General features: G+C 43.0%; 1 protein-coding gene across 1 annotated transcript in view; it reads right to left on the minus strand.

Annotated features, from left to right (window-relative positions):
• Nucleotides 1-25,926, minus strand: part of fer1l6 (fer-1 like family member 6) — a 656,531-nt gene that overhangs the window by 178,221 nt on the left and 452,384 nt on the right. The window contains exons 29-32 of the mRNA XM_034186126.1: nucleotides 17,838-17,965; nucleotides 17,630-17,755; nucleotides 17,501-17,552; nucleotides 10,326-10,417 (exon numbers count right to left, since the gene is read on the minus strand). Coding sequence (XP_034042017.1) covers nucleotides 10,326-10,417; nucleotides 17,501-17,552; nucleotides 17,630-17,755; nucleotides 17,838-17,965 — 398 coding nt within the window. The remainder of the gene's footprint in view (nucleotides 1-10,325; nucleotides 10,418-17,500; nucleotides 17,553-17,629; nucleotides 17,756-17,837; nucleotides 17,966-25,926) is intronic.

Consider the following 25,926-nt stretch of genomic DNA (forward strand, 5'->3'; position numbering starts at 1 on the left):
CCTCTTTGGAAGACGTGACGATGGGCTTGAGGAGATCCTCGAAGTACTCCTTCCACCGCCCGACAACATCCCCAGTCAGGGTCAACAGCTCCCCACCAGCACCGTAAACAGTGCTGGTGGAGAGTTGCCCCCGCCTCCTAAGGCGTCGGCCGGTTTGCCAGAAACTCTTCGAGGTCGACCGATAGTCCTCCTCCATAGCCTCCCCGAACTCCTCCCAGACTCGAGTTTTTGCCTCTGCGACCGCACGGGCTGCGGCACGCTTGGCCTGCCGGTACCTGTCAGCTGCCTCTGGGGTCCCACCTACCAACAAAGATAAGTAGGACTCCTTCAGCTTGACGGCATCCCTTACTTCCGGTGTTCACCACCAGGTTCGGGGATTGCCGCCGCGACAGGCACCAGAGACCTTGCGACCACAGCTACGAGCAGCCGCATCGACAATGGAGGTGGAGAACATGGTCCACTCGGACTCCATGTCTCCAACCTCCCCCGGGATCTGGGAGAAGCTCTCCCGGAGGTGGGAGTTGAAGACCTCGCTGACAGAGGGTTCTGCCAGTCGTTCCCAGCAGACCCTCATGATAGGTTTGGGCCTGCCAGGTCTGACCGGCTTCCTACCCTCCCAACGGATCCAACTCACCACCAGGTGGTGATCAGTCGACAGCTCTGCCCCTCTCTTCACTCAAGTGTCCGAGACAGGTGGCCGAAGGTGAGATGATGCAGCTACAAAGTCGATCATCGACCTCCGGCTCAGGGTGTCCTGGTGCCACGTTGTGACTAGCACAGAAGTCCAACAACTGAACACCACTCAGGTTCAGATCGTGGAGGCCGTGCTTCCCGATCACCCCCCTCCAGGTCTCACTGTCGCCTCCCACGTGGGCGTTGAAATCCCCCAGGAGAACAATGGAGTCCCCAGTCGGAGCGCTATCTAGTACCCCTCCCAGGGACTCCAGGAAGGTCGGGTACTCTGCACTGTGAGAGACCTGTCCCCGACCCGAAGGCGTAGGGACACGACCCTCTCGTTCACCGGAGTGAACTCCAACACTTGGCGACTGAGCTGGGGAGCAATAAGCAATGCGACCCCAGCTCTCCTCCTCTCCCCGTGGGCAACGCCAGAAAAATTAAGCGTCCAGCCCCTCTCCAGGAGTTGGGTACCAGAGCCCAAGCTGTGCGTGGAGGTGAGCCCGACTATCTCTAGTCGGTATCTCTCAACCTCCCGCACAAGCTCAGGCTCGTTCCCCCCTAGCGAGGTGACATTCCACGTCCCAACAGCCAGGGGCTGTGAGCATGGACTGGGCCACTGGGCCACCCGCCCTCAACCGCCACCCAATCCTCTCTGCACCCGACCCCCACGGCCCCCTCTGCAGGTGGTGAACCCACAGGAGGGCGGGCCCACGTCACTCTTTCGGGCTGGGCTAACGCCCGACCACCAGGCGCTCGCACGCGGACCCTACAGGGAGCACAAAGCCCCTGACAACATAGCTCCTAGGATCATCTGGGTACCCAAACTCCCCCACCACGATAAGGTGGCAGCTGGAGGGGGAGCAATTATGTACTATCAGATAACAATTGCAAACTGTAAGGCTGACCCCGTTTCAGTTTTACACAATGTTTTTGGCATGAAATCTTGTTCTTTCTCTTTCAGCAGCTCCCTTTAGGGGTCGCAACAGCAGATCAATTGTTTCCATTTCACCCTGTCCTCTGTATCTTCCTCTGTCACACCAACCACCTGCATGTCCTCCCTCAGCACATCCATAAATCTCTTTGGCCTCCCTCTTCTCCTCCTGCCTGGTGGTTGCATCCTCAGCATCCTTCTCCCTATATAACCTGGGTCCCTCCTCTGCACATGTCCAAACCATCTCAGTCTCTCTTTGTCTCCACACCGCACTACCTGAGCTGTCCCTCTGATATGTTCATTCCTAATCTTGACCATTCTCATCAATTCCAAAGAGAATCACAACATCTTCAGCTGTGCCACCTTGAGCTCTGCCTCCTGTCTTTTTGTTAGTGCCACCATCTCTAAGTTGTACAACACTACCGTCTTGTAAACTTCCCCTTCACTCTTACCGTCTTGTAAACTTCCCCTTCACTCTTGCAGATATTCTTCTATCACAAATTACTCCTGCCAGCCTTCTCCACCCACTCCACCTTGCCTGCATGTTTTTTTTCACCTCTCTACCACACTCTCCATTACTTTGGACAGTTGGCACCAAGTATTTAAACTCATCTACTTTCACCACCTCTACTCCTTGTAACCACACTGTTCCACTGGGCTCCCTCTCATTCACACACATGTACTCAGTCTTGCATCTTCTGACTTTCATTCCTTTTCTGTCCAGAGCGCATTTCCACCTTTCCAGGCTTGACTCAACGTGTTCTCTACTCTCACTACAGATCACAATGTCAACTGCAAACACTATAGTCCATGGAGACTCCTGTCTGATGTCATCTGTCAACCTGTCCATCACCATTGCAAACAAGAAAGAACTCAGATCTGATCCTTGGTGTAATCCCACCTCCACCTTGAATGAGTCTTCCATTCCTACTGCACATCTCACCGCTGTCACACTATCCTTGTACATGTCATACACTATCCTCACATACTTCTCTTCCCACAACTCTTCTGTTGGCACCCTGTGATAAGTTTTCTCTAAATCCACAAACACACAAAGTAACTCCTTCTGGCCTTCTCTATACTTCTTCGACAGTATTCTAGAGCAAACACTGCATCTGTAGTGCTCTTTCTTGGCATGAAACCATATTGCTGCTCACAGATCTTCACCTGTTTTCTAAGCCTAGTTTCTACTCCTCTTTCTCATAACTTCATGCTTTGGCTGATCAACTTTATGCCTCTGTAGTTACTGCAGCTCTGCATATCACCATCTCACCATGTCATTTCAGTCCTTCAGACTTTATTTTGAGTAAATGCTTCAGGGGAGCATTAGCATGGCAAAAACCTTTTAGCTTAAGGGGTAGCGCCACCCCTCCCCCCTGCCTTTTTAAGCATTTTTCTTTATTTGCCTCTGTCATGCCTGGAAAAGCTCCTCACCATCTAACCATATCCTTTAGGTCCTTCAGACATTTTTCAGTAAAATGGTTCTTAGGAGCATGAGCATGACTCAAACCTTTCAGCTTCTGGGGGAGCTCCGCCCCTCCCCTCCCCAGACCCTCCACCTTTTTAAGCATTTTCCTTATTTTGCCTTTAAACTTCTTCAGACTTCAGACTAGACTGATCCCAAAAAGGGCAATTACATTTACACTCCAATTACCTCAGACAAGATAAAGCAATTAATCCACAATTATTATTTGTTTACCGTAATAATGGCACACATCAAAATTAAAGACAACACATATACATTTGACATTGTTTATGTGCACTGAACTTGAAGTGGGGGGGGGGGTAATAGGAATGGAGGGAGGGAGACATGCGTTGTGTGCAGATGAGTTAAATTTCTGTTAATTTCTGTCTGTGTGTGTGTGTAAAGTCTGACAGTTTCTGTCCGTGTGTGTGTAAAGTCGGATGCTGCTAGGAACAGCAGGCTGGGGGGGGAATAGATGAGAAGGAATAGCCGAATTCCTTCACCAAGGCCATAGATCCTTCTGGGAGAAGAGCAGGGAATTTGGCCTTCAGGAGCCGATAAGGCTGCCATGTTGATGTTTGGTGGAGAGACACAGAATTCTATTTACTGCACCCCTGACCATCAAGAGTCCAAATTTATGAAGAATATTCTCTGGTCCTCAGCAGTACAATCCTTTGCAATGCAGTGAATTGCTCCGAATTACTCCACAGAGAATGGAGCCACGTTTCACACTCCATTCTCTCAGGCGTCGAGAGCATAGTCCGCTGGGTAGGTTCCATCAGGGCATGCAGGGTCCCCCAACCCTGATCTCCTTGTCGAAAACAAATGGTGTCAATGGTGTTGAGAGACCAGCTGATCAATTCCATAGTTAATCCAAATCATAATTTGAAGAATTCACAGTCTGGTGAAGCGGGGACTTTGAAGGTCAGAGCACAGGTAGAGAGCAGAAAGGAGGAGAGGAGAGGGGAGGAGTGCGACCGTCCTTGCCGGAGTCCCAAGGTGATCACTCAAGCTGATTCTGGAGGGGCTCTGCCCCCATACCCCCCACCTTTTTAAGCATTTTTCTTTTGTTGCTTTTCAACTGACCCCTCTAATTACAGCCCTCTTAACCCCCTGCCACTTTAAGCATTTTTTAATGTAGATGTAAATTAATATTCAAAGTTTTCAGCTAGTTGACAGTAGGGCTGTACAATATGGTCAAATTATCATATCTCAATATTGTCATATAAATTGTCATGTAAAAGTCACTTATATACATGCTGTCCATATTCTTGAGCCTCTTAGGTGGGTAGGAGGAGCTCCCATGGGATAGAAAGCTTTTCAACCTGCCATCCCTGGTTCTCAAGAGCAGGCACCTAAGTGGAAGATATTTAAAGATATTTAGGTGTACCTTAGTATACACTAGTAGAGTTCCACCTTAGATTTGGAATATAAGAAGATATACCTTACTGAATTTTCATATCAATATGATATACGATATGACTATGATTTGACACAAAGTGCAGCAACAGTGAAAATTAAACATTCATAAACAAAACAGTAATAATACCACACTCATTTTGCACTCATCATAAGGTTAGGATACTGTGCCCTTCAAAAGTATTGGAACACGGAATTTCACACATTTTATTTTGTTTCTGCCATTTTAACCCTCTGGGGTCCGAGGGCATTTTTTTGACAGTTCACTCGCCTGCCATAAATGTTTTATTATTGCTGTTAACAGCTCTCCCTGCATCCCACAATCAAGTTTTATGTCTCTTTTTTCAGGACAACCTGTTCTTTCATAATATATATGCTTTTGTTGTGTTTTATGAGTGTAATAAAGGTTTACAATCAGAAATAACAAAGGAAAAGGAAAGTGGAAAATAATTTTCCACACACATTTATTCAAAACACACAGCAAACTCTAATAAACAACTGTTTTGACACTTTATAAAGGTAATTTGAGGTATTGTGTGATAGACTACACAACAAAAGGTTCAAACAATAAATACTGTTGGGAAGGTGTCGTAGCACGGACCCACAACAGGGGGCGCTAAAGAACGGACAATGAATAAGCCAAAAAGTAACAATTTAATGTTGTGACAACACACAACTAAACACACAAAATTTGTAAAGTCAATTAACACCAGGTGACGTGTGGGCAGGCTCGAAGATAGAAGACCCCCGACGAGAGAGGAGCCGCGTCCCACACGGCTTCCACCACCAACGGTCTGAAGAACACCGGAGCCGCCAAGTCCCGAATCCCCAGGTGGCCTCTGTCTTCGGCTGTCGACCCTGGTACTGCTGGCAGAAAACAAAGACAAGATGAATGAGTGTGAATCCGCACACTCAGTAATCCACAGTCTGCACTCAGTTAGGAGGGAGCACCTCCACCTCCAATCACACACTCGTGCAGCTCCTGCTTAAACCACTTATCTGGTTTGGGGTGTGAGGCGAAGCCGTCGCTGTCACACCAAACGCCAATCCCACAGATAAGGACAAAACACCACAGGATAACGGCTGCAAAAGAAGTTCAGATTATCACTCAACGATATGAGTCAGCAGAGAAGTTACCTCTTCGGTAGTTGATTTCTCGGCGGGGAGGTGGAGTTGCAGTCCGGCTTATATAGTGGTGTAGATGAGTGACAGCTGGTGCGATGAGTGACAGCTGTCACTTCTTCTGGGTCTGGCGCCCTCTCGTGCTTGGAGCCCGCACTCCAAGCAGGGCGCCCTCTGGTGGTGGTGGGCCAGCAGTACCTCCTCTTCAGCGGCCCACACAACAAACACAAATGCACAGTTTGAACAATATATGGGTGATTCTTAGACTACGGGCACTTATTATGTCCTTTGATAATATTGTATGAAAAACAGAAAAAAAGGGGAAATTTCACACTTTTATAGTTATCTTTACAATGAAAGTGTGTTAAGAAATTTGTTCTAGTAGTCTATGATGACTTTTCACCTTTTTTCAGCATCATTATATGCAAATATTGCCGTTTTGTGCTTGTCCCACACCCAGACTTTTGATCTTCAATGATAAAAATGAATGGTAAAGAAACGTTTTTTCTAATGTTTTAAAATATCTCTGAATAAAATATCAGTAAAATAATCAAAACATAATCGGGGTATTCAATGTCATACAACTGTTGTGATTTTTTTTAAACAAAATGTAGTTGTCCCACACTATTGCCATAATTTCCACCACAACACTGTAATGTCCCTTTAAACAGTTTGTATGAAAGACTGTTTGGGTAGTTTCTATGGAGATAAACAGTGACATCAGAGCACATGTATATAGCGCCAAATCACAACAAACAGTTGCCCCAAGGCGCCTTATATTGTAAGGCAATGGTGTGGTGGAAATTACATTTACAAGGCCAATAGTGCCTGTAGTTAAAGAATCACCCATATACAAAATGGTCTATGTGTTTTGTGTTTGTCTTCATCTCAAAGCAATTTCTGTCTGCTATTACACAAAGGTTACATCACAAATTTCTATTTCTACTGTGTTTTGGAGTCTTCTGTCTGACTCTGAAAGCAGCTTTCATTTCATACTTTGGGTCCTACAGACTGAGGAGCGGCCCCTCTCCCTCACCTCTTTGATTTGGTAAACAGTGCTTTACGCCAGAGGGACAGAGCCACAGAGTAATCCAGTAACATTCAAATGCAAACTAGTGGAGCAATCCTGACAGTTACACACTCTTTGTTTGAGCACGTGAGATTGTCATGTGAGGCTCTCCGTCTGCTTTCACTTTCGCTGTGCGTAAAGGTGTAGGGCGCATTGGAGGAGTTAGGAGCCTATTCAAACGGGCCAACTACTAAGATATCACTCCTGAAAATGATCTTTGGTTTATCACGTGAGGTAAATCTGCCCTACGAATGGATTTTGGGAAACCATGTGACGGTGAACCAATTCCGATTGGACACTCACATTCGGCACGTCATCACACAGCTACTATGAGGAGTACAAAGATGGCCGACGGTGGATCGAAAGTCCGCGGAGTTAACTTTTCAGCAAAAAAGTAAGTTTGTATCTCATATCATTAAAAAGTTACCTATAATAACTTTTAACTTGGCCCCAGCCATCGTATACGATGGCGTAAATACAAGAAATACAAAAGAAAAAAGAATAAAAAAACTATCTCAAACTGAAAGCAAATCTCTAAAACGTGATAACACCTGTAAATAATAATCAGTTTTATTGCCAGTTTTCTATAGAAAGTCAGGGGATGGAAACATGAGCATTTCCAGGTCACTGAATATGTCTCCATAATTTACATCAATTATGAAGAAATACAAAAGTTTCTTTCACCTAAACATCAAATGTAGTCTTTCATCTCAAATGTACTTTCTGTCAAATTGTAGCTGAACTTTCAGGTCTTTTTTAGAAAATCCTCCTCTACACCACTTCATCAGGAAGCTGGATTTTTTTTTATTTTTAATTAATTTATATCAAGTTGTAGGGATTTACTTTCAGTTTGAGTTAAGGAAGATAATTTTAGAAAAAAATGTATTTGAAATGGAATAAACAAATTAAAATGTGTGAAATACCAAGTGTTCCAATACTTTTGAGGGCAATTGAGAAACACTGAGGAGCAACATCTTACATTTCATATACAGTGCAGCAGATACGAGAAAATTTAGAGTGGAATCCTGTAAATGGTGATACAAGCATCAAATTTGACACAAATAACCCATAGACGTGAACTCTTTTGAAAAAACTGATTGGCCACTTGAATTTTCAATAGGCAGCCAGGTAGGGGTCAATTGAAGAATTACGCAGGGGTCAAAATTAAAAGATGCTCCAATCATATAGAAAACTACACCACATTATTTGCTTGATCATAAACATCCGAAAAAGGTGTACAATTTGGACAATTTGTGACTGAATGTTATGGAGTTATGAGGTAAAAGCAGCAAGAATGGTAACAAAGGTCAGTTTCAGTTTGTACAGAGGTCAAAAGTTAAAGTTGCTCCATTAATTTTGCTCCAGCTGTATTTGATGCTTGTATCACCATTTGAAGGATTGTTTCACTTATCTGCTGCAATAATAAGCCAACAGAGCATGAACCAACTGCTGTCTGTTAGCTAATTACAATCAGCTGGTTTATTAGGATGATGGAACAAATATGTGGCTGGACTTTTACTTTCTGAAGCTGGAGTTTTACACCTCTGCTTAAACGTGTATATAACGCAACCCGAATTAAAGGAGAAATGCTGATTTTAACAACCTGGACCTCATTTCTGGCCCAAAATATGGTCCAAAATATGGCACAATATAAGTTTGGCTTGTTTAGAACTCCATAGTTCAAACGACGGGTTCAGTTCAAGGCCTCTGTTCTAGCTCCACCCATGCCAGGAAGTGTTCAACATTTGACATTTCCTGTTCATTGTGACTGAAAATTTGGCACTTCCTGTTTGAGTGTGAGCATGCCACTGAGTTCCTGCGAGATTCCATGGGATCTTGTGTCAATCCAGGAAGTGTTTCACATTTGAACATTTCCTGTTTTACTGTAGATTTGAAATTTGGCACCTCCTGTTTAGGACACCCTGTACCATGAGCGAGCTTCACGCTGCTGCACGACACTTTGCTTGTATAATCATCTGAATCATCTACAACATGTACAGAAGGGTTGAACTGTCATTTCTACACAAATATTCTTATATTCAATAAAAAATAATAAGTGCACGCAGGAGGTGATGGCTGCTGCTGCTGCTTGCACTGCAATCAAGTACCGTCGGAAATTATAAACTTTGTTGTTTCAAATTCAGCAGTTGCTTGTAGCAGGAGCATGGTTTTCATTTTATTTTTGGTAAAAAATTCATTGTATTCACACAAAAGATTAATTCTGGCATATATAAGGTGTCTGAGCCCAGTGAAGCTGACCCCCCACCCAGATAAAAAAATCCAAGCAAACAGGCTGAGTTTGCCCTGTTGTTTCGGACGGTACATGCGCGCTCACAAACCAGCTTCTGCACTGTATGAAAACATTCAGCTGGTCGAACGAAGTCAAAGTAAACGCTAACATTACAAAAACTAAGCAAACTATAAAAAAAAACTTCAAGAACTACAGCAAAACAAGATACGGACGAACTGGGGTTTCCGGCAGCATTCGTTCAAATGTTTCAAAAGTTTAAAAATCCTGACGAAGCACCAGCTGCAGGAATGAAGCTCCATGAAGGTTAAATGATGCCAATGAAAGTCAATGAAAGTACAGATTTCTTGCTTTGTTTGGGCTTCATTGCCCTTCGTTAAGTGCCGTGTGACTGGGCCTCAACATTAATCATTTAGATTAATCAAAATCTAAAGAAGTCAACAGATTAATTGGTAGAAGAATCATTGTGAGAGGCAGCCCTACGCAAGATAACCTTTTTCTTTTTAAAAAGATGCTGCATTACCCATTTGACCTTTGAACCCACTTCCCAGTGGTCCCCACAGCATGAACATCATGTTTAGGATTGGGTATCACAAACAGGTTCTTTTTAAGAATTGATAAGAAATGATTCTCTGCTTTTGCAATTTCTTCATTAACCCCCCTCAAAGCCACTTAAAGATGCCAATCGTGAGTCACCTTTGTGCGGCTTAAAGTCACTAACTGGGACTCTTGTCTTGTTCCATTCTCACTACTCCAAACGCTGTACGGCTCTCTGCCGAGTAAAGTTAGAAATATAGATTCAGAAGGAATTAATAACCTCAAAGCGAATCACTGTTTTAAATCAAATGACACCTCTTTCCAAACATTATAATACAGACAACAAACTACAACAGACCAAAACTTTTTTTTCCTTCCAAAATAAGACGTTCTCCTCTCAATTACATTGATGTTGACGTGCAGCGTAACCGGCTGAGCTTAGCTCAGAGTCTATGGAGTTACATTTGTCTCAATATCTGAAAGCAAATGCTAGGATCCACCATGTACAGATTTTATTTATGTTCAGAGATCAAGGATCCAGCAACCAATTTCATATTTATTTACTTTAAGACTCAATAAAATGTTGCTGACATAGAAAACCTGTAACACCTACTTTTAGTACACAGAAAATTCACAAGAGTATTGATAAGAAAATCCATAAGGAACCGGATCGATAAGCGGAATCAATAATGGCATCGATATCGATAAAATCTTATCAATACTGATCCCTTATCACGTTGCTGCCTGTTTGTGGTAACAGCTGTCCCCTGCTGGCAGTCACAGTCTCGAACAGTAACTCTTAATCAGTCATCTCTCTGTAAATGCGAGTGGATTTGCAGTTTTTGTGCATTGATACCTGAAGTGTGGCGAGCTTAGTTGGGAGAGCCAGGCTTTGCTCTTGGCTTCCTTTATCTTTGTGTTTCTTCTCTCTGTTCAACTGGTTGGTGACTGGTGGAACAAACAAGAACAATCTTCAGGAAAAACAATGGCACTGGATGGAAAGAGACAAGTTCTATTTATTTCTGTTGTCACAGAAATGTTGGCGTTGTCAAATAGAAAATCAGCAATAGTCTACAGCAATAGTGTATCACTCTATTCTTGCAGTCATTTTGGGCCCTATTGTGATGATCTATGTAGCACAACTTCTCTTTGCTATGTACATGCTGTATACTCCAAGCCCACAGTAAGCACAGGACACAAACAGGTTGTATTTAGGTACGTAACAGGTCATGGGTGTGTTTCAGACATCACAAATAAACCAGATCAGATTGTCATTTGCCATCCTTCAAGAGCTGTGTGCATGTGAATCTGGTGCACTGCCATTTACATGGCAGACTGATATGATATGAGCATTTCACAAACATATCAGTGTCTGTTATTTTTGATGATATTAAAAATGAAATTTTACCGAATACCCCATGTAGAAAAAATATCTGGCTGTTGGAAATGGTATTGTGATGTAGTCTTTTTAGTAACGGGTGCTCTGATGGGACCCCATCACCCCTTGGTCACATTAGCTACAGGACTTAAGGACTAAATTAGCCTTGTTACACTGAGTGTGTAGTGTGTTTCATTGTTCATCGTGACTGTATGCTTCCAAATACAAGACATTACAAAAAGGTTGCTATGCAAGTTTATGGTTTCTGTTATTTATGATTTATTTATTATTATTTACTATATACGAGGGCTGTCAATAAAGTTACGGTCCTTTTTATTTTTTTCAAAAACTATATGGATTTCATTCATATGTTTTTACGTCAGACATGCTTGAACACTCGTGCGCATGCGTGAGTTTTTCCACGCCTGTCGGTGACGTCATTCGCCTGTGAGCACTCCTTGTGGGAGGAGTCGTCCAGCCCCTCGTCGGAATTCCTTTGTCTGAGAAGTTGCTGAGAGACTGGCACGTTGTTTGATCAAAATTTTTTCTAAACCTGTGAGACACATCGAAGTGGACACGGTTCGAAAAATTAAGCTGGTTTTCAGTGAAAATTTTAACGGCTGATGAGAGATTTTGAGGTGATTCTGTCGCTTTAAGGACTTTTCACGGTGCGAGACGTCGCGCAGCGCTCTCAGGCAGCGTCGTCAGCCTGTTCAACCTGAAAACCTCCACATTTCAGGCTCTATTGATCCAGGACGTCGTGAGAGAACAGAGAAGTTTCAGAAGAAGTCGGTTTCAGCATTTTATCCGGATATTCCACTGTTAAAGGAGATTTTTTTAATGAAAGACGTGCGGACGGGTGCGCGCGTCGGGACGCAGCCGCTGCGACGCTCCGCCACAGGAAAAACACCTCTGTTGAAAGCCTTAAGGACAAGTTGGAACATGTCCTGCCTGTTAAACAATTTCTCATATACTCACTCCACTGAAAGCCATCAAAAGCCGTCTGGATTTTACAAATGGTTATCAACACGGAGGTGTTTTTCCTGTGCCGCCGCACCGCGTCGGCTGCGTCCCGACGCGCGGATCCGTCCGCATGTCTTTCATTAAAAAAAATCTCCTTTAACAGTGAAATATCCGGATAAAATGCTGAAACCAACTTCTTCTGAAACTTCTCTGTTCTCTCACGACGTCCTGGATCAATAGAGCCTGAAATGTGGAGGTTTTCAGCTTGAACAGGCTGATGACGCCGCCTGAGAGCGCTGCACGACGTCTCGCACCGTGAAAAGTCCTTAAAGCGACAGAATCACCTCAAAATCTCTCATCAGCTGTTAAAATTTTCACTGAAAACCAGCTTAATTTTTCGAACCGTGTCCACTTCGATGTGTCTCACAGGTTTAGAAAAAATTTTGATCAAACAACGCGCCAGTCTCTCAGCAACTTCTCAGACAAAGGAATTCCGATGAGGGGCTGGACGACTCCTCCCACAAGGAGTGCTCACAGGCGAATGACGTCACCGACAGGCGTGGAAAAACTCACGCATGCGCACGAGGGTTCAAGCATGTCTGACGTAAAAACATGAATGAAATCCATATAGTTTTTGAAAAAAATAAAAAGGACCTATACTTTATTGACAGACCTCGTATTGTGTTTTGTGGACTCAGAAAAGTCTTATGACTAGGTCCCTTGAAGTGTCCTGTGGGAGTACTGTGAGAGTATGGGGTAGTGGTAGATGATCACAGACAGGATGTCAAGGCACCATCAGGGACTGGATGGTGTCCAGTTAAATTTGGATCATGCGGTTCTGTTGGCTTCATCAGACAGTGACCTCCAATGTGCACTGGGCAGGTCTGAGGCTGAGTGTGAAGTGACTGGGATGAGAATCAGCACCCCCAAATCTAAGACCATGGTCCTCTGCCAGAGAAGGGTGGGTTGTGTCCTCTGGGTCAGGAGAAAGTTACTGCCCCAAGTGAAGGACTTTAAGTATCTCAGAGTCTTGTTCACAAGTGGGAGTAAGATGAAGTGCGAGATTGATGGATGGATTGGAGCTGCGTGTGAAGTTTTTACAGACACTGCATCAGACCGCTGTGGTGAAGAAAGACATGAGCCATAAAGCGAAACTCTCCATTTACCAGTCGATTTATAGTCCTATCCTCACCTATGATCATGAACTCTCTGTAATGACCAAAACAACAAGGTTAGATACAAGAAGAGGTAATGAGATTCCTCCAATGAGTAGCTGGGCTTAGAGTCCGGGATAGGGTGAGAAGCTCGACTATTTGGGAGGGACTCAGAGTAGAGCTGCTGCTTCTTTGCATTGAAAGGAACCAGCTTAGGGAACATGCCCCCTGGCCATCTCCCTAGGGAGGCCCTGGGAAACACCAAGGACATACAGGAAGTATTACATTTTCAAGCTGTCTTGGGAATGTCTTGGGAGAGTTAAGCCCCGTTTACACACAGACGGTAAGAGCTCCCGGAAGCGTCCCGGAAGAGTTTTTGGCCGTCTTAAGGATCACACACCCTTGTTAACGCCGGAACTAGGGGGTGTGGCTTAGTTCCGGCTTTACCGGGAATCGTCGAAAAAATTATTCAACATGTCGAATAATTCCGGGAGCGCTCCCGGAGACCTCCCATGACGACAGCGACAACGCGAACAACGGCGTTTGATACTTTTTAATCGCTGTTTCATCCTGCCGCTTCCTGTAGTGCCGCAGTTCTCATCGCGCTGCGATGACCAATAAGGGACTGAATATGTAGTGAAGTGGAGATGTCTGGAGTTTGAAGATGTGAACATGTCCTGTATCTCGTAGCAGCCTGTGAGCAGGACTTATGTTTCTTTTGTCCTTTATTTTACAATCATGACAGTTTTTGGAGCGAGCAGCAGCACCACAGCAGCGTGGAGCGGAGTTTCTTTTTATTTTTATTTTACGTGCGTGCGCACGCAAATCGTCCTGGAGATTATTTTGATTATTAGCTACACAGCTGTATAATAAAGCAAATGGTGATTGGCTTCTAAACACAATTATGACAGAGTTTTTTAGGGGAAAGAGCGAGGAGGAGCCCCGCTGCAAACAGCAGCAGCAGGGAGCGGAGTTTCTTTCTTTCTTTTTTTTATGTGCGTGCGAGCGAATCGTCTGTAGAAAATATTTTATTAATTAACTACACAGATGTATAATAAAGCAAATGGTGACTGGTTTCTAAACACAATTATGACAGAATGTTTTGGGGGAAAGAGCGAGGAGGAGCCCCGCTGCAAACAGCAGCAGCAGGGAGCGGAGTTTCTTTATTTCTTTCTTTTTTTTACGTGCGCGCGAGCGAATCGTCTGTAGAGAATATTTTATTAATTAACTACACAGATGTATAATAAAACAAATGGTGACTGGTTTCTAAACACAATTATGACAGAGTTTTTTTGGGGAAAGAGCGAGGAGGAGCCCCGCTGCGAGCGCTCCGCCCCTTTCCACCGCGAAAACAGCCGGAACTACCGTGAACTTCGGTCTACATACTACTCGCTGACAAAACCGTCTATGTGTAACCAAGCCTTTAGTCTAAGGACATTGTGATGTGGATAAGCAGCAGAAAATGAATGAATGAATAATGATGATGATGACATCATCATTATTAATATTAATTATTCACTGTTCGGGCAGTACGGTGGATTAGTGGTTAGCACTGTTGCCTCACAGCAAGAAGGTCATGGGTTCGATTCCCTCCTGTGGCCTTTATGTGTGGAGTTTGCATGTTCTCCCTGTGTTTGTGTGGGTTTACACCGGTTGCCCTGGCTTCCTCCCACATCCAAAGACATGCAAATTAGGTGGACTGGATATTTTAAATTGTTTGTAGGTGTGCATGCAGGTGTGAATGTGTTTGTTTGTCTATAAATAACTACATTTATAGTTATGTATAATAAAGCTCATGGCAGTGGTAGGTCCATGACCTATACGGGATCTAGGTGCTCCTGCCATCACGAGCCTCCCAGCTGACTGGGTTATAGCAGTGGGTAGATGGGACTCATTAGCCCTGTTAAGGCGGTCCACCTAGGGGAAGGAAAACCCTGATGTTAAACCCCCAGCCTGGGTTACTGCCCCCGTGCCTCCAATGAAGGTTCTTTAGCCAGAGGCTAGGAGAAGGTCACTCTGATGTAAAACCTACAGCCTGGTGGTCGCCACAGCTGTCTCAGCTTGTCTGTGCCACTGTGGAGTGCCACCTTGCCTAAAGAGTGGAATTGGTGTGCGCGAGCTGATCCCCACTTTAAGCAATGAGCTCAGGTGGGAAGGAAAGCCCTGCAGCAATGGGAAGAGGCGAAAACAGCAGGTGCATGATGGCACTGGGAGCTGCAGTCTCGATCCTGCATGCAGGCGGCTCAGGAGCTATGGTCATTTGATTCAGGAGAAGTGCAGAGAACAGAACATGGCCCTTTATGCAGCCTTCATAGACCTAACCAAGGGTTTTGACACGGTCAGTCGTGAGGGTTTGTGGAAGATTCTTGCACGCCTTGGCTGCCCTCCAAAGCTCCTCACCATCATCCGCCAGCTGCATGAAAACCAGATGGGACAAGTGAAGTACAACGGGATTCTGTCCGGCAGCTTCCCCATCTCAAATGGCGTCAAACAAGGTTGCATCCTCGCGCCCACTCTCTTCTCCATCTTCTTCAGCATGATGCTTCGTGAGGCCAAAGGAGACTTGACAGACAGCATCTATATCCACTTCAGAACCGACGGAAGTCTGTTTAACTTGCGGCGCCTTCTGTCCCACACTAAGATCACAGAAAGCTAATCATGGAGCTGCTCTTCGCAGATGACTGCGCCCTCGTCGCCCATACGGAGCAAGCCTTGCAGCACATTGTCAACTGTTTTGCTGAAGCAGCAAGAGCCTTCGGCCTCACCATCAGCCTGAGAAAGACAGAAGTGCTATATCAACCGGTCCCCCATACAGCATATACCCCACCCCAAATCAACATCGAGGGTACCAGCCTGAATGCAGTAGAGCACTTCACGTATATCGGTAGTGTTATCTCAAACGACACATCTGTTGCCAAGGACCTAGACAGTCGCCTTGCCAAGGCCAGCAGTTCTTTTGGTCGACTCTCAAAGAAAGTCTGGCAGTCACTTATAGCTAAACAGTTGTGCCAAATTTAAGGAAAAGTAGAAAAAAACAACATTGAAAAAAACAAACATTGCCAGCATCACCACCACCAACCACTGCAAACCAACCAAACACAGCGCTCTTTGGGCTCTTGAATCCAAAACGTGATGCTGCTTTTATGCAGCGCTTCTCCGCAAACATTTCAAATAAAATAAATAAAATGGAACAGCCATAGGCACTGTGGATTTTGCACCAAACAAATTTTACAGTTAAAGTTACCGTTTTCCACGTGAGCAATCTCTATCATCAACATATGTAACAAATGTCATTTGTGGCAGATTAAAGTGTGGAAAGCAAAAGCAGATGAACATCAAAAATATTGTCAAAATGTAGTTTGGTTAAAGGGCAACATTAAAAACATCACTTCCTGTTTAGGTTAATGAATCAACCACAAATACAAAAACCTTTAATGCTGAATAAAAACCAAAAACAAACAAACAAAAAATAAACTTATCCATCAGCCCTACTGTGCTCTGTGTCCTCCTCCAGGGTGCGACAGGCGTTTAGTTGATTGACACATTTAAAAAAGACAATACAGACACAAGCAATGTGATATTCCAAGCAGAGATGGAGAGTGTGGAAAGAACAACAAAACATCCCGTGAAAAGGCATTTATTGGGGGAATAATGCATTCTCACAACAAATGCAGCTTTTAAGAGCTAATTTTAGCTAATGATGACTTGGTAAAATATAACAAGCCTCAAAAAAGGTATGTGGAAGTCTGCCAGGTTCAGCTGTGGCTGCCCACACTTTAACAAACCCTGTGGATGTTCTGGTCCACAAAACCAATGAGAAATTTGATATGTGGTGATTTTAGACTACAGGTTTCATAGAGGATCAACACCAAGTTCCCCACACTGCACTGATTTGTTTGTTTGACTAAAAAGACATGCAGTTTTCTTCCTGAATGTGAAACCACAGCATGCAGAGCCCAGCTGCACATTTTTATCCCCTCTTTTCAAAGCTTTTAAGGAAGCAGATGATAAACAGCAGCAGAAAACATCCAATGAATCCACACTCCAACTACAGCTTCCTGCAAGAAGCCTGGCTGTTCCAGCAAAATCACCAAGTCCCCAACAGGTTCCAGTGTGTCAATCCACAGATACTGTTTCACTCATTCACCAGATGATTTCATTCCAGAAACCAGGAAGCAGGAGCTGAATGATGCATTCTATGCTCCAGTGATTCGCCAATTTTAGTATTTGTCCTTACCCATAGACTCCAGTCCATCGCTGAGCAAATTGTGATACTGCAAAGCTGCAATACACAATGTGTGTGGATTAAAGGCAAACTGACAGGTATGCCAAGATATATTATGATGATGATTATTATTATATCTGAAAAATTATAGCAGTAACATACAGGGACCACTGCAGGTCTGGACCAACATTTGACCCGACTATAATACATGGGTGTTTTCTCCAAAACACAAAGCATCCCATCACAGCCCAGAAAACTAGTGCAGGAGTCCTGATTTTTCTGACAGCACATACATGAGAGGGAGATCTTACCACTGTCCTTTTCGAACACCTGGGGGAATGCTGATGCCTCCTTCTGTTTGACCTACAACAAAAACCAAGGATTTATGTTCCTGTTCCCTCATTTTCTATGGCTGCTGTTTGTTGTGGAACAGAATTCACCTGCTGGATTTTCTCGACAGATGCGTAGTATTTGGACCACCAGTCAATGACGTTCTCTGCTGACTCATCAGCTATAGTTCTTTTTCTCTGTTTCGTGGAACGTCGTGCAGTCCTTTTCTTGCTGTCCTGCATTTAAAAAAGACACTAAAGATTAACACAGTTAGCCGTGAAAATGTGACTTTGGATGAATTTTTTTGCCTGCTTCAACCTTTTTCTGTAGTTCTGTCTTTGGAGTGGGAGGTGCAAGAGGTGGGGCTTCCTCTACCACAGTGATCAGGACATCCTGATTTGTAGGTGCTGCAGTGGAGCTGCTCTCTTCTGTATGCTTAAGAAGATCTACAGGATGAGACAAAAGCCAGATTTGTGTTATGGCATAGAGAAATGAAGGTCACAGAGGTCGTGTAGTAGCTGTGCTGCAAAGCACCCAAACCAACCAACATTCATTCATTTTTTATACTGCTTACTCCAATTAAGGGATCTGGAGCTTATCCCAGCAGTCATAGGATGACATACGGGACATAGCCTGGACATAAATTCAGTCTCACACACACACCTACGGTCAATTTAAAGCTTCCAATTCACCTAACCTGCATGTCTTGCTGTGAGGCAACAGTGCTTACCACTAAGCCAATGTGCAGTCCCCGTAGCTACTTTGATAGATAAAGACTAAATTGAACTAAAATTAAATTTAGCTTGGGGGAATAACTTTCCTTTGATTTTTAAAGCAAGTCCCTATGTCTGCTCCCTTGTTGTCACTCGGGGTGGCCAAGTGGCTATTTGACTTTTACTGCTGTGATTTTGGCATGAAGTGGTTTTTAGCTCTACCAACTAATAAGGCTAGTAGCTCATTGGGCAGTGACTGGTGGAGAGTAGGCAGAGACACAAAATCACGTGATGGAATCTCACTGAATTGGTCCTCCTGATGTGTGCATGGCGGCTGACTGTTCGCTCAATGCCGTCCGGAGTGGCAATGAAAGTATGGCCACAAACGTCAAGCTGTCCGCATACATACCGCATGACAGTCACTGACATGTTGCATGCCACACACATGAAAGTCAAGCAGCACTGGCATGGTCTTTGCAGGTGCAATCATTTGTGTGTGAATGCTGCACGGCACTCTCACAGATGTTTCAGCCACTGCCATGGCTGAAATGATGACATGTTTGCGCACACAGTGCTCAGGATGGCTGTGAAAATTCTTCCAACTGTAAATAAATGCTATAAATAATAAGAAAATAATAAGAATTAGTATGAGCGAGACAAGCGTCGCGCAGCAGCGTGAAGTTCACTCATGGTACAGGGCGTCCTAAACAGGAAATGCCAAGATTCAAATCCACAGTAAAACAAGAAATGTTCAAATGTCAAACACTTCCTGAATTGACAGATGAGATCCCAAGGAATCTTGCAAGAACTCAGTGGCAAGCTCACACTCAAACAGGAAGTGCCGATTTCTCAGTCACAGTGAAACAGGAAATGTCCAATGTTGAACACTACCTAGCATGGGTAGAGCTAGAGCAGAGGCCGGGGTTTCACTGGACTTCCCTGAAATCTGATTGGACACAAATGATTGACATGTCATGGCACCACACATCTGGTTGAAAGACCTGCATTTTCAAATCAGGGAGTCACATTGACTGCTAGGTTCCTCCTGTCCAGTAGCTGGTGCTTAAGAAGAAGAAGCACCTTAGTAGAAGAAGAAAAATGTTTGCCTCAGATTTAAACTGAACACGTCGTTTGAACTATGGACTTCTAAACAAGCCAAACTTATATTGTGCCATATTATGGACCATATTTTGTGCCAGAAATGAGATCCAGGTTGTTAAAATCAGCATTTCTCCTTTAATTTGGGTTGCCTTATATACACATGTTTAAGCAGAGGTGTAAAACTCCAGCTTCAGAAAGTAAAAGTCCAGCCACATATTTGTTCCACCGTCTTAATAAACCAGCTGATTGTAATTAGTTCAAGTCTTCAGGCAGGTGGATGAATTACTGAGATCACCTGTTTTAGGTGAACAGGTAGGACCAATACATGGGAGGGTTTATACTTTCTGAAGCCAGAGTTTTATACCTCTGTGTTTAAGCTAACAGACAGCAACTGGTTCATGCTCTGTTGTCTTATTAGTGCAGCAGATAACTGAAACAATCCTTCAAATGGTGATACAAGCATCAAATTCAGCACAAATACAGCTGGAGCAAAATTAATGGAGCAACTTTAACTTTTGACCTCTGTACAAACTGAAACTGTCCTTTGTCACCATTCTTGCTGCTTTAACCTCGTAACTCCATAACATTCAGTCACAAATTGTCCAAACTATACCTTTTTTGGAATCTTTATGATCAGGCAAATAACGTGGTGTAGTTTTCTATATGATTGGAGCATCTTTTCATTTTGACCCCTGGGTAATTCTTCAATTGACCCCTACCTGGCTGCCTATTGAAAATTCCAGTGGCCAATCAGTGTTTTCAAAAGAGTTCATGTCTATGGATTATTTATGCCAAATTTGATGCTTGTATTATCATTTGCAGGATTCCACTCTAAATATTCTCTTATATGCTGCACTATATATGAGATGTAAGATGCTGCTCCTCAGTGTTTCTCAGTTGCCCTCAAAAGTATTGGAACACTTGATATTTCACACATTTTCATCTGTTTATTCCATTTCAAATACAACCTCAATTCCAATGAAGTTGGGACGTTGTGTAAAATGTAAATAAAAACAGAATACAATGATTTACAAATCCTCTTCAACCTATATTCAATTGAAAACACCACAAAGACAAGATATTTAGTGTCCAAACTGATAAACTTTGTTGTTTTTGTGCAAATATTTGCTCATTTTGAAATGGATGCCTGCAACACGTTTCAAACAAGTTGGGATGGGGCAACAAAAGACTGGGAAAGTTGATGAATGCTCAAAGAACACCTAATTGGACACAGGTGATTGTCATGATTGGGTAAAAAGGAGCATCCTCAAAAGGCTCTGCTATTCACAAGCAAATATGGGGTGAGGATCACCACTTTGTGAACAACTGCATGAAAAAAACAGTCCATCAGTTTAAGAACAATGTTTCAGAACATTCAATTGCAAGGAACTTAGGGATTCCATCATCTACAGTCCATAATATAATCAGAGATTCAGAGAATCTGGAGAACTTTCTAAATGTAAGCGGCAAGGCCGAAAGTCAACATTGAATGCCTGTGACCTTCAATCCCTCAGGCAGCACTGCATTAAAAACCAACATCATTGTGCAAAGGATCTTACCGCGTGGGCTCAGGAACACTTCAGAAAACCACTGTCAGTTAACAGAGTTTGTTGCTACATCTACAAATCCAAGTTAAAACTCTACCATGCAAAGCAGAAACCATACATCAACAACATCCAGAAATGCCGCAGCTTTCTCTGGGCTCAAGCTCATTTGAAATGGACAGACGCAAAGTGGAAAAGTCTGCTGTGGTCTGATGAGTCCACATTTCAAATTGTTTTTGGAAATCATGGACGTTGTGTCCTCCGGACAAAAGAGGAAAAAGACCATCCAGATTATTACAAGCACAAAGTTCAAAAACCACACATCTGTGATGACACCATCAATACTGAAAGGTACAAGGGACCAGGAAGCAGAGTTGTAGTCTTACACACCTCTCTGCAGCTTCTCTCCCCCTGCCATCCCCTCATTACCCCATCCCTGTAGAGACGGTGCCTGCTCCCAGACCACCAACAACCAGCAAAAATCTATTTAAGCATAAAAATTCAAAAGGAAAAAATAATATAGCACCTTCAACTGCGCCACAGATAAATGTGGTCTATTAAACATTAGGTCTCTCTCTTCTAAGTCCCTGTTGGTAAATGATATAATAATTGATCAACATATTGATTTATTCTGCCTTACAGAAACCTGGTTACAGCAGGATGAATATGTTAGTTTAAATGAGTCAACACCCCCGAGTCACACTAACTGTCAGAATGCTCGTAGCACGGACCGGGGCGGAGGATTAGCAGCAATCTTCCATTCCAGCTTATTAATTAATCAAAAACCCAGACAGAGCTTTAATTCATTTGAAAGCTTGACTCTTAGTCTTGTCCATCCAAATTGGAAGTCCCCAAAACCAGTTTTATTTGTTATTATCTATCGTCCACCTGGTCGTTACTGTGAGTTTCTCTGTGAATTTTCAGACCTTTTGTCTGACTTAGTGCTTAGCTCAGATAAGATAATTATAGTGGGCGATTTTAACATCCACACAGATGCTGAGAATGACAGCCTCAACATTGCATTTAATCTATTATTAGACTCAATTGGCTTTGCTCAAAATTTAAATGACTCCACCCACCACTTTAATCATATCTTAGATCTTGTTCTGACATATGGTATGGAAATAGAAGACTTAACAGTATTCCCTGAAAACTCCCTTCTGTCTGATCATTTCTTAATAACATTTACATTTACTCTGATGGACTACCCAGCAGTGGGGAATAAGTTTCATTACACTAGAAGTCTTTCAGAAAGCACTGTAACTAGGTTTAAGGATATGATTCCTTCTTTATGTTCTCTAATGCCATATAACAACACAGTGCAGAGTAGCTACCTAAACTCTGTAAGTGAGATAGAGTATCTCGTCAATAGTTTTACATCCTCATTGAAGACAACTTTGGATGCTGTAGCTCCTCTGAAAAAGAGAGCTTTAAATCAGAAGTGCCTGACTCCGTGGTATAACTCACAAACTCGTAGCTTAAAGCAGATAACCCGTAAGTTGGAGAGGAAATGGCGTCTCACTAATTTAGAAGATCTTCACTTAGCCTGGAAAAAGAGTCTGTTGCTCTATAAAAAAGCCCTCCGTAAAGCTAGGACATCTTTCTACTCATCACTAATTGAAGAAAATAAGAACAACCCCAGGTTTCTTTTCAGCACTGTAGCCAGGCTGACAAAGAGTCAGAGCTCTATTGAGCTGAGTATTCCATTAACTTTAACTAGTAATGACTTCATGACTTTCTTTGCTAACAAAATTTTAACTATTAGAGAAAAAATTACTCATAACCATCCCAAAGATGTATCGTTATCTTTGGCTGCTTTCAGTGATGCCGGTATTTGGTTAGACTCTTTCTCTCCGATTGTTCTGTCTGAGTTATTTTCATTAGTTACTTCATCCAAACCATCAACATGTTTATTAGACCCATTCCTACCAGGCTGCTCAAGGAAGCCCTACCATTATTTAATGCTTCGATCTTAAATATGATCAATCTATCTTTGTTAGTTGGCTATGTACCACAGGCTTTTAAGGTGGCAGTAATTAAACCATTACTTAAAAAGCCATCACTTGACCCAGCTATCTTAGCTAATTATAGGCCAATCTCCAACCTTCCTTTTCTCTCAAAAATTCTTGAAAGGGTAGTTGTAAAACAGCTAACTGATCATCTGCAGAGGAATGGTCTATTTGAAGAGTTTCAGTCAGGTTTTAGAATTCATCATAGTACAGAAACAGCATTAGTGAAGGTTACAAATGATCTTCTTATGGCCTTGGACAGTGGACTCATCTCTGTGCTTGTTCTGTTAGACCTCAGTGCTGCTTTTGATACTGTTGACCATAAAATTTTATTACAGAGATTAGAACATGCCATAGGTATTAAAGGCACTGCGCTGCGGTGGTTTGAATCATATTTATCTAATAGATTACAATTTGTTCATGTAAATGGGGAATCTTCTTCACAGACTAAAGTTAATTATGGAGTTCCACAAGGTTCTGTGCTAGGACCAATTTTATTCACTTTATACATGCTTCCCTTAGGCAGTATTATTAGACGGTATTGTTTAAATTTTCATTGTTACGCAGATGATACCCAGCTTTATCTATCCATGAAGCCAGAGGACACACACCAATTAGCTAAACTGCAGGATTGTCTTACAGACATAAAGACATGGATGACCTCTAATTTCCTGCTTTTAAACTCAGATAAAACTGAAGTTACTGTACTTGGCCCCACAAATCTTAGAAACATGGTGTCTAATCAGATCCTTACTCTGGATGGCATTACCCTGACCTCTAGTAATACTGTGAGAAATCTTGGAGTCATTTTTGATCAGGATATGTCATTCAAAGCGCATATTAATCAAATATGTAGGACTGCTTTTTTGCATTTACGCAATATCTCTAAAATTAGAAAGGTCTTGTCTCAGAGTGATGCTGAAAAACTAATTCATGCATTTATTTCCTCTAGGCTGGACTATTGTAATTCATTATTATCAGGTTGTCCTAAAAGTTCCCTGAAAAGCCTTCAGTTAATTCAAAATGCTGCAGCTAGAGTACTAACGGGGACTAGAAGGAGAGAGCATATCTCACCCATATTGGCCTCTCTTCATTGGCTTCCTGTTAACTCTAGAATAGAATTTAAAATTCTTCTTCTTACTTATAAGGTTTTGAATAATCAGGTCCCATCTTATCTTAGGGACCTCGTAGTACCATATCACCCCAATACAGCGCTTCGCTCTCAGACTGCAGGCTTACTTGTAGTTCCTAGGGTTTGTAAGAGTAGAATGGGAGGCAGAGCCTTCAGCTTTCAGGCTCCTCTCCTGTGGAACCAGCTCCCAATTCAGATCAGGGAGACAGACACCCTCTCTACTTTTAAGATTAGGCTTAAAACTTTCCTTTTTGCTAAAGCTTATAGTTAATTAGGGCTGGATCAGGTGACCCTGAACCATCCCTTAGTTATGCTGCTATAGACGTAGACTGCTGGGGGGTTCCCATCATGCACTGTTTCTTTCTCTTTTTGCTCTGTATGCACCACTCTGCATTTAATCATTAGTGATCGATCTCTGCTCCCCTCCACAGCATGTCTTTTTCCTGGTTCTCTCCCTCAGCCCCAACCAGTCCCAGCAGAAGACTGCCCCTCCCTGAGCCTAGTTCTGCTGGAGGTTTCTTCCTGTTAAAAGGGAGTTTTTCCTTCCCACTGTAGCCAAGTGCTTGCTCACAGGGGGTCGTTTTGACCGTTGGGGTTTTACATAATTATTGTATGGCCTTGCCTTACAATATAAAGCGCCTTGGGGCAACTGTTTGTTGTGATTTGGCGCTATATAAAAAAAATTGATTGATTGATTGATTGATTTACAGCGTGACATCTGTTTTTGGTGTCTTATGTTAGCTGAATTTCTCATGTCATGTCTATGAAATTTATTTCAAGTTCAGTGTTTGGGAGGCATGGTGGCTTTGTGGTTAGCACTTCCCAAGACAGCAAGAATGTCCTGGGATCATTTCCTGTCTGGTCCATTGTGTGTGTAGTTTGCATGTTCTCCCCATGTTTGCATGGGCTCCCTCCCGGCAGGGGCGTAGCACCAAACTATGGGCACTAGGTACTAGCCATATTGAAGCCCCCCCCCCCCCCCCCCCACACACACACTGTTATGTTCTTTATTATTAATGGGAATGCCGTGTTCATACCGCATGACACGCGATGCCACAAATTTGCGTCTCTTGCCTGGCGATGGACGTGCCACCATCGCCCAGTGTGTCGCTCTGCTTTCGTTGTGAAAATTCACCCCAATGTGTCATCAAAGAGGAGGAGCTTCCATTCCACTCGCTGTCAAGTCAACATGCCGGACCTTGATCACACGGAGCGAGTTGCTGTGCTCTATATGTTGTGGAAAGCTGACAAACGTCACCAGTCCTCATTGTTGCTTGTATTCTTTTATAGTTTGTCTTTTTATTGTGTTTTTAAAATTTTAATTCAGTTTTCTCTGTTTTTATTATGCTGTGTGAAATGCCTTGAGGTGATCTCATTGAGAACTGGCGCTATATAAATTAATAAATTTGATTTGATAAGATGACGGCCCAGCACCTGCTGCTGTGTCTGAAACTAAAAGGCCATGGGGAGATGAGCAGAGTGGCGGCTGCTTGTTGACATTCATTCAGATTATGTTTTAGTTATTTCACCACCAAAACCTACGCCGGTTTTGGTGGTGAATTAGTGGCCTCACTCACAATTAGTGTCCTCAGTTCCCAAACGCTTATTGAGTGTTGTTAGAAGGAAAGGTGATGTAACACAGTGGTAAACATACCACTGTCCCAGCTTTTTTGAAACGTGCTACAGGCATCCACTTCAAAATGAGCAAATATTTGCACAAAAGCAATAAAGTTTATCAGTTTAAACATTAAATTTGTGGTGTATTCAATTGAATATAGGTTGAAGAGGATTAGCAAATCATTGTATTCTGTTTTTATTTACATTTTACACAACATCCCAACTTCATTGGAATTGGGGTTGTATATTTTAAAATCGATCTTTGGATGTGTGAATCGATCTGTGGGAATT

The sequence above is a fragment of the Thalassophryne amazonica genome, chromosome 14 (genome assembly GCF_902500255.1).
Source record: "Thalassophryne amazonica chromosome 14, fThaAma1.1, whole genome shotgun sequence".
Lineage (NCBI taxonomy): Eukaryota > Metazoa > Chordata > Actinopteri > Batrachoidiformes > Batrachoididae > Thalassophryne > Thalassophryne amazonica.